Consider the following 8,837-nt stretch of genomic DNA (forward strand, 5'->3'; position numbering starts at 1 on the left):
CCGGGCACAGCCGCAGGGGCTGGGGCACAGCCGGGTCCGGCCCCCAGCCCCCGGCTCGTCCCGGGCCGGGCACAGCCGCAGCCTCCGTTCAGCACCCGGGGCACCGGCGGTCGGGTGGGCTCGGGCTGATGCTCCTCGGTACCCGGGCAGGGCAGCGCCCTGAGAGAGGGATTTGGGGTGAATTTGGGCTGCGAACGGCCCCTGATCGCCGCCCAGTGATGTCTCAGCCTGGTTTCTGTGGCCAGGAGCCCCCGTGATGTGCCGGGGTCAGGCTGTGTCCGGGTCAGGAGCCGGCCCGAGCGGCTCCGGATCCAGCAGCTCCTGCCCTGAACCAGGCTGAGCTCGACCCGCTGCTCCCGCTGGCCTTGGGCAGGCGCCGAACTGAGCTGGAGAGCGAGAGCCAGAGCCGGACCCGGCCCGGGACCGTCCCGATGTGCCACCACGGGCTGTCCCCGTGTCCCCTTGTCTCGGTGCGAATCCTTCCCTGGCCCCCAGCAGCCGAGCACAGGCACGGTACAAACACCCGAGAGTTAATGAGTGGCTAATTGGCAGTGTCCCCGGCCGCTGATGAGCGCCCAGCAGAGCTCACCGACGCGGGGACAGCCCCCAGCCCCTGCAGGGCTCGGCTCAGCTCTCCCGAGCCCCGGGGAAATGCCGCTCTCGTCTGTCCAGCCCCGGGGAAATGCCGCTCCCGTGTGTCCGGGCGGAGCTCGGAGCCCCCTCTGCCCAGCGCCGGCGGCTGCCCGAGCACTGATCGGGGCCGGGAGCTTTGGGAGCGGGGAAAAGCCCCTCACGGTGTGAGAAGCAGCCCTGACACCCAGCTGGGACCTGGCCCCAGCTTCTCCGGGGCCTGGAGCTGATGGGAGCGGGAGAGGGCAAGGGCTGAAACGCTTCCCTTGGCGGGGCAGAGCAAAGAAATGCAGGACGCGGCTGTGAGGCTTCAGAGCGCCCTGAGCCGGGGAGGAACGCCGCCGGTGGGATGGGGAGAGGCGATCAATAAAAGCTCTGTGTCCCGCAGAGGCGCTGGGCTCGCCCCCGGTCACCATCGTGGTCACGTCCGAGGCCGACACGTGGGACATCGACACCTCCCCGGGCCGGGGCTGCGGGCCCTTCGTGGACTGGGCCCAGATGCCGGAGGCGCAGGGCCCGGCGCGGATCCCGCGGGACGTGCTGGGCCGGCCCGCGAAAGAGCTGAAGCGGCTGGCGAGGGAAGGCTGCTGGGCCGGGAGCCACGCGGGCCGGGCCCGGCTCTACCCCCGGCTCATCCAGCGCGTCTCCTGCCGCCTCGTCACCCCCGACGCGCTCGTGTACCGGGACGTGGCCGGCCGGCTCTTCGGGCAGCGCAGCGTGAGCTCGCACCCCCTGCCCGAGTTCCTGGAGGGCTGCCCCGTGCCCACCTACTGCCTCAGCCCGCGCGGGGTCACGGCCCTGAGGAAGATCCTCATCTGCGTGGGCGCCCTGTTCCCCGACATCACGCACAGCCCGCTGCTGCCGGCGCTGGCGGCGCTGCTGCTGCACTACAGCGAGGACGAGGCCCGGTGCTTCGAGAGCCTCTCGCGCCTCATCGCCAGCAACGCTCCCCACGCCGCCTACATCGACCAGTCCTTCCTGGCGCACCAGGCCTCCTGCATGACCTTCGGGGACCTGGCCAGCAAGCACTGCCCCGCGGCCCACAAGCTCATCGCCGGCGCCGCCGACAACGTGCTCGAGGTCTACTCGGAGTGGCTGTCGTGGCTCTTCCCCGGGCTGCCCTTGGCCTACGCCGTGCGCGTGCTGGACGTGTTCCTGCTGGAGGGCCAGAAGGTGCTGTACCGCATCGGCCTGGCCCTGCTCAAGCAGTTCCGGCTCTCGGCGGCCCCGGCCGGGCTGCAGGGCTCCGACGTCAAGGCCGAGCTGCAGGCCTTCGTCAGGAACATCGCCCAGCACGTCAGTGTGGACAAACTCCTGGAGAGAGCCTTCGGCATCCGCCTCTTCTCCCGCAAGGAGATCTGGCTGCTGCACATGGCCAACAGGAAGGCCTTGGTGGAGAGGGGCATCACCGTGGTGCAGAGGAGGTGAGGAGAGCTCTGCGCTCCCAGCTCTGGGGCTGAGCTGGCAAAATGGGAGCTCCTGTGGAGAGCTCTGGGGGAGCTGCAGGAAACTCCTGCAGCTGTGGCTGTGCTGGGCCCTCACAGCCTCTGGGGGACCCTGTCAGGGGACACGGCCCAGCCAGAGCTGGGGACCCTGTCAGGGGACATAGCCCAGCCAGGCCTGGGACCCTGTCAGGGGACATAGCCCAGCTGGGGGTGCTGGCAGGGAGCTCACAGTGCTCAGGGCAGGGCAGAAGCTGCTGCAGGGGCTGTGCCCCATAACGCAGAGGCCCCCAGCCCCCTGATGTCCCTCCCCCCAGGCCATCCTTCCACCTGGCCGTGGACATGCAGAAGTTCAGCTCCAGCACGGTCACGGCACAGGAGATGCGCCTCGTCTGGTCTTGGCTGCCCGAGCGCTTCTCGCTCTTCCCCCCGCTGCTGCTCTTCTCCACCTCCCAGGACGGCTGCAGCCTGCAGAGGTGAAGCCTCACCTGCCCCGGGGCCGGGCGGGCACAGGGGAACCTGGGCAGGGCTTGGTGCTGGAGGGAGGAGCAGCACAAGGGACCTGGACGCCTCTGGGGCTGCTGGGGACCCTCCTGGGCTGGGTTCGGGGTCCCGAGGGTGGCTGAGGGCAGAGGGCAGAGGCTGACCCAGATGGGCACCGACCCCTGGGCACCACCCGGGGCACAGGGAGCCCTGTGGCTGTGCCAGGCAGGGATGTCCCCTGTGCCACCCTGTGCCAGCATGCTGTGAGCAGCCAGGGACAGCCAGCACACTGTGCCCAGGGCCAACCAGCACACCGTGCCCAGGGACAGCCAGCACACCGTGCCCAGGGACAGCCAGCACACCGTGCCCAGGGACAGCCAGCACACCGTGCCCAGGGCCAACCAGCACACTGTGCCCAGGGACAGCCAGCACACCGTGCCCAGGGACAGCCAGCACACCGTGCCCAGAGCCAACCAGCACACCGTGCCCAGGGACAGCCAGCACACCGTGCCCAGGGACAGCCAGCACACCCTGCCCAGGGACAGCCAGCACACCGTGCCCAGGGCCAACCAGCACACCGTGCCCAGAGACAGCCAGCACACCGTGCCCAGGGACAGCCAGCACACCGTGCCCAGGGACAGCCAGCACACTGTGCCCAGGGTCAGCCAGCACACTGTGCCCAGGGACAGCCAGCACACCGTGCCCAGGGACAGCCAGCACACCCTGCCCAGGGTCAGCCAGCACACCGTGCCCAGGGACAGCCAGCACACTGTGCCCAGGGACAGCCAGCACACTGTGCCCAGGGACAGCCAGCACACCGTGCCCAGGGACAGCCAGCACACCCTGCTGGGGCTCCAGCTCCCCCAGCCCAGCCTTGTCAATCCCTGCAGGTTCTACACGTGCTGTGAAGGCTACGAACCCACGGTGCTGCTCATCAAAACCACCGAGGGGGAGGTGAGCGCTGCCAGGCAGGGCTGGGGAAGGGGACGGCCTGGGTGACCCCCCTGGCACTGCTGGGAGCACCCACGGGCTGTGAGCTCCCTGTCGTGCCCTGCTTGGGTCTGTCCCAGCTCCCAGGGCAGCACAAACTGCCCCTCTGCCACCAGGACACACCTCAGCCGGGGTGCTGGGGAACCAGGAAGGGAGGGTGAGGGGGAGAGGCCACCAGTGAGACTGATCCATCCCTGAGCTCCCTGTGCTCTCTCCCAGGTGTGTGGGGCCTTTCTCTCCTCCGACTGGGCCGAAAGGAAGAAGAGCGGAGCCACCTCGGGCTTTTTTGGGACAGGGGAGTGCTTTGTGTTCACTGTGAGTCACGGTTTGTGTCCGGCCCTGTCCCCTCATTGCTGTCCTGCCAGGACACGCCGTCCCTTCCCTGCCCCAGGCCCCACCCGGAGCAGCAGCAGCACCTTCCCCCAGGTCACCAGGTGTGTCCCGTGCCCAGGTGCGCCCCGAGGCAGAGAGGTACGAGTGGGTGCTCATCCAGAGGCCGGAGCTGGCCAAGGCCGTGCCGCGCTCCCGGCAGCGCTCGCCTTCCCCCGCTCCCGAGTCCCTGCTCGGCTCCTCCCGGGACAGCTCCAGCCCCCAGCACCTGGCCGTGCCCTCGGCGCAGGGCAGAGGCCGCCTGTCCCCGTTCCTGGCCACCAGGCACTTCCTGCTGCCCTCCAAAACGGCCTCCATGTTCATGTCCGGCTCCCGGGACGGCATCGTTATCGGTAAGGGGGGATGATGTCTGTATGGGGGATCAATATCGGTAAGGGGGGTCGGTATCGGTAAGGGGGGTCGGTATCAGTAAGGGGGGGTTGGTAACGATAAAGGGGGATTGATATTGGTAATGGCGGATCGTTATTGGTAACAGGGATTGATATCGGTAAGCGGGGGTCGGTATCGCTAAGGGGGGGATCGATATCGGTAAAGGGGGATGATATCGGTAATGAGGGATCCCTAGCAATAAGGGAGGGGATCTTTATCAATAAGGGAGGGTCGATATTGGTAAGGAGGGATTGATATGGATAAGGAGGGATCCCTATCCATAAGGAGGGATCCCTATCGATAAGGGGGATTCCTATCATGACGGGGGATCCTATCAATAAGGGGAGATCTGTATGAGTGAGGGGGGGAATCCCTATCAGTAAGGGAGGATCTCTATCAGTGAGGGGGATTCCTATGGATAAGAGGGGATCCTTATCAATAAGGGGGGGATCCCTATTGGCTCCCCGGAGCTCCAGCTGGGGATATCGGGTTGAAGTCCGGGCAGGCGAAGGCAGCTCCCCTTCCCCAGCCCGGGAGCTCCTCCCAGAGCCCCAGGGGGACCCCAGAGCCCAAACCCTGCCGGGGTTCGCTGCCCGGGCCCGGAGCGGCCCTGCCAGGCCCTTCCCTCGCTGCGAGGGCGGCCCCAGCCCGGCTCAGCCCGGCAGCCAGCCCAGCCCGCGCTGCCCTTGCAGGCGGAGGGGGAGGCCAAGCGCTGTCCCTGGACGCCAGCCTGCTGCGGGGACACACGGAGCGCTGCGAGACCTTCGACAACCCCCCGCTCTGCCGGGAGAACTTCCAGGTGCAGCTCCTGGAGGTGTGGGGCTTCCAGAGCGCCTAGGGGCCCTGGGGACACCCCGAGTGCCACCCGCGGGCACGGGCACCGGGCACCGGGACCCTCCCTGCGCTGGCACCTCCGGCCGGGCTGGGGCCACCTGGGCAGCTGCTCCGGTCCTCTGGGCCCCTCCACGGCCAGAACGGAGCAGAGCAGAGCAGAACGGAGCAGAGCAGAGCAGAACGGAGCAGACCGGATTGGATTGGATTAGATGGCAAAGCCCTGCCGCAGTTTGTGGGTGCAGTGACAGCTCCAGGGAGACCCCACATTTGCGGCCGAGCCCTTTGCTCTGTCCCCAGCCCAGGGCTGGCGTGGGGCTGCAGGGCTGGACACGGAGGAGATCCCCCAGTGTGATCACCAGGATGGGCCATTTTAACATGGAATGGGAATGTTTGGTGTTCTCTGTCAGACACGGGAGGGTTGGAGGCCATGGGGAGCCCTCTGAGCCCTCCCCAAACACACTTTCCCAGGTGGGGTCACCTCCCACCCATCCTAGACCTGCAGCCACTGAGGGCAGGAGCTGTGGCTGCCCTGGGGCTGTGCCAGCACTGGCAGAAGGGCACAGCAGGAGCAGCGATGGCAGAGCTCCCACAGGGCTGGGCATGGGCACACCAGGAATGGCTCTGAGCCTCCACAGCATATCCAGGCACGATGGGAATGGCTCAGGACTTCCATGGGGTATCCAGGCACACCAGGAATTGGGGTGTCTGGGCCAGAGCCACCAGGAGGGGAATCAGCAGGAATGAGAAATACGCAGGGGAAAGGAATTGCAGCAGTGGAAAGTGCAACCACCTAGAGAGCTGCTCCTGTGACTGATCAGGATGCACCAGCAAACAGGGCTGGGATGCCAGTTAATGAAAAGCAAACATTAATAAAGCGATGTGATCAGCAATTGGTGGAGGCTGATGCCCTCGTTTGTTAAAATGTGTAAATAGTGCCGAGCTGTGATGAGCAGGGAGCCTGTTGTGGGAACCCCCTGCTCCTGCTCGAAGAATTACCAACCCCAGGAATGGCTGGGCTCGGGCGCGAGCTGTCGCTGCCCACCGGGAACGAGCCGGGGCCGGGCCAGCCCTGCCCGTGTCCCAGCCAGGTGGCAGCAGGACACGGCCCCAGGGACAGCAGCTCCGGGGACCTGAGGCTGGAAATGCGTGAAGAGCTCGGCTTTAATGTGGCATCTCTGTTTTCCACCCAAACAAAGCGTTACCCACGCCCTGCAGGGCGCAGGGGATGGGGAAACCTGCGGCTCTTCACCTGGCATTCCCAACAGTGAGGAGCTGATGCCATCCCCAGGCGCCGGGAGAAACAGCAGCGGGTTTGCGCAGAGAGCCGAGGGCAGCCGGGCACTGCTCTGGGCAGGGCTTTGCCACCCACAGCAGGGCACTGCGTGGAGTTGAGGGCACTCAGACCCTACCAGGGCCCAGCAGTCCAGCATAAAATCCCCCAAACCGCTGGATGTCTCAAGCAGGGTTGCAAAGCTGGCCAGGGAAGAAAGGAAAAGACTCAGGGAGCTGTCACTTGTTGGAAACTCTGCTCCCTTCTCTCCTCATCAGCCAGAACTCTTGCAGTAAATCAGAGTAATTTCCCAGCACGGCACTGCGGCTGCCAGACCGAGGCGCTCCGCTTGTGCTTCTGTGTCCTGTTCCTCCTGTCCCCTTTGCTTCCCCGTGAATTCCCTTTGCCGGGAATTCAGCCCGGGTTGGTCAGGAGCGCCTCAGCAGCGCCCTCACAGAGCCCGCTGTGCACTGCTCCTGTCCCTGGATGGGATGGACTGAACATTCCATGGGCTGCACATCCCATGGACCGCACATCTCATGGACAGCACATCCAGGATTGCATTGTGTGGGATGGAGTGCACATCCCAGGACTGCACTGTATGGGAGGCATTGCACATCCCATGGGCTGCACGCCGAGACTGGGAAATGCAGGTGGGTGCTGAGTGCTCTGCCTCTGACGCGGCATTCCAGGAACAGCGGCGGAATTGTCCCGTTTTGGCTGCAATTCCCGCGGGTTTTTGATCTCCTGTGGTTTGGGGGCGTTTGGGAACCCTGCAGGCCCCCGGGCAGGGTGAGGGGCTCTGCCCCCAGCGCTGCTCCGGAGGATGGGGGGCAGGCAGGGAGGGCTGCAGGTCACCGAGACTGCCCCACAGCTTGGTAGGGAAAGGAATGATTTGGGGCACAATTCCCGCCCCCCCCGTGCCGCAGCTAGGCAGAGTTTGCAGTTCCACAGCCGCAGATGCTCCACAGCTGTCCCGGAGCCGCTCAGGGGCAGGATCCCGGGGCTGTGACACCGCAGGAAACCGAGGGACGGAGCAGCCCGCGCTCCTGCATCCCTGTCCAGGGTCCTGTATCCCTGCCAAGACAGGGAGCTCCCCTGAGCTCAGGCAGAGCTCGAACCTGTCCCCAGGCACCCCCCGTGCCTCCCCCGGGACTGCTCTGAACCCCGGTTCTGCAGGAAGCGGGCAAAGATGAGTGGAAGGGCAGTCTGAGGTGACAGCAGTGCCAACGCGGCTGTCCCCGTGCCCGGGCAGCCTGGCCTGGCTGCTCCGACAGGGAGCATCCCTGCTCCATGCACAGCTGCAGGCTGAAGGAATTCCCGCACCTTCCGTGCTGGGAGGAAGGGAATGCATCCGGAACAGCGCAGGTAGGAATCCTTACGGAGGGTGGCATCCTCACCCAGGGCCTGCCCCAGCTCTGAGACATCCCGGGAAACATTCGCGGCTGCCTCAGCGCGACAGGAAAAGCGCTCGGGTCAGCCTGGGTGAGGCCGGGTCATGCCCAGGCACTGCCGGCTCCGGGGCTTGGGCAGGGAAACCAGAGAGACAGGACAGGGCTCACTGCAGCTCGGGAGGAAACTCGGGGCTGAATCCCCTCAGCTCAGCTCAGCTCAGTCAGCCCCAAAGCTGTCGGTCGGCAGCAGCTCATGGTCCAGCCATCCCCAAAAGCTGTGCAGGGAGCAGAGGGAGGCTCCATCCATCCCCAAAAGCTGTGCAGGGAGGAGAGGCAGGCTAGTCCAGCTGCCCCTCTGGAAAGCAGAACCTGCCTGTGAGGGCTGCACAAGCTGCACTCTGCCCCAGCAGAAAAGGGGGTGAACCTGCTTTATCTGCTTCCCAAATGCAGTCCCGAGCCACAGGATGTGTCAAGACTCGGCTCTGGGGGTCCAGACAAGGAAAAGACGGAGACTCAACAAGGGAGGACAGTCAATAGAGTCACATCCTCCATCCTGCTCACACAGGGGATCTTCCTGCCCACAGGTCTGTGTGATCCCCCAGACCAAGCCTGAATGCAGGAACTACTCCCAGCTGGGAAAAGGCTCCCAGCAGCTCCAGGGAGACAGGAAACATCTGCATTGTCACAGCTGGCGGGCCCTCTGCAAACACAGGATGTGTCCATTAAACTGCCCATTTCCCCAGGCCAGTGTGAGGTGGGCTGTGCTCAGGTGGGAACCATGCAGCCCCACCAGCTCTGCCTCCAGCTCCACTAGCCCTTCTCCAGCTCCATCAGCTCCTCTCCAGCCCCATCAGCTCCTCTCCAGTCCCAGGAGCTCTGCTCCAGCTCCTCTCCAGCCCCAGCAGCTCTGGAGCAGCTCTGGGCAGTTTGGGCTCTGCACTGACTCCTTCCACAGGGATGTGGGTGATGATGCACAGGGAGCCGAGGGATGGACAGACAGAGGTCCCCAGTGCTCCTGCGTGGGCAGAGGACCCA

General features: G+C 65.4%; 1 protein-coding gene across 1 annotated transcript; it reads left to right on the top strand.

The window, feature by feature from the left end:
• Positions 1-1,078: 1,078 nt before the first annotated feature.
• LOC135455529 (TBC1 domain family member 24-like) lies at positions 1,079-5,198 on the top strand. The gene is made up of 7 exons (XM_064728841.1): positions 1,079-2,054; positions 2,390-2,548; positions 3,446-3,509; positions 3,765-3,860; positions 3,997-4,132; positions 4,172-4,267; positions 4,997-5,198. Exons 1-7 carry the CDS (start codon positions 1,129-1,131, stop codon positions 5,140-5,142), a joined length of 1,623 nt encoding a protein of 540 aa, XP_064584911.1. The 5' UTR covers positions 1,079-1,128; the 3' UTR covers positions 5,143-5,198.
• The last annotated feature ends 3,639 nt before the right edge of the window (positions 5,199-8,837 follow it).

Source organism: Zonotrichia leucophrys, chromosome 18 (genome assembly GCF_028769735.1).
Source record: "Zonotrichia leucophrys gambelii isolate GWCS_2022_RI chromosome 18, RI_Zleu_2.0, whole genome shotgun sequence".
NCBI classification, from domain to species: Eukaryota; Metazoa; Chordata; class Aves; order Passeriformes; family Passerellidae; genus Zonotrichia; species Zonotrichia leucophrys.

Coding starts and splice junctions, on each gene's coding strand:
- LOC135455529 (XM_064728841.1), top strand. CDS start 1,129: ATGCCGGAGGCGCAGGGCCCGGCGCGGATCCCGCGGGACGTGCTGGGC. Junction 3,510..3,764: donor TCAAAACCACCGAGGGGGAG/GTGAGCGCTGCC, acceptor GCTCTCTCCCAG/GTGTGTGGGGCCTTTCTCTC. Junction 4,133..4,171: donor CTCCTCCCGGGACAGCTCCA/GCCCCCAGCACC, acceptor CGCAGGGCAGAG/GCCGCCTGTCCCCGTTCCTG.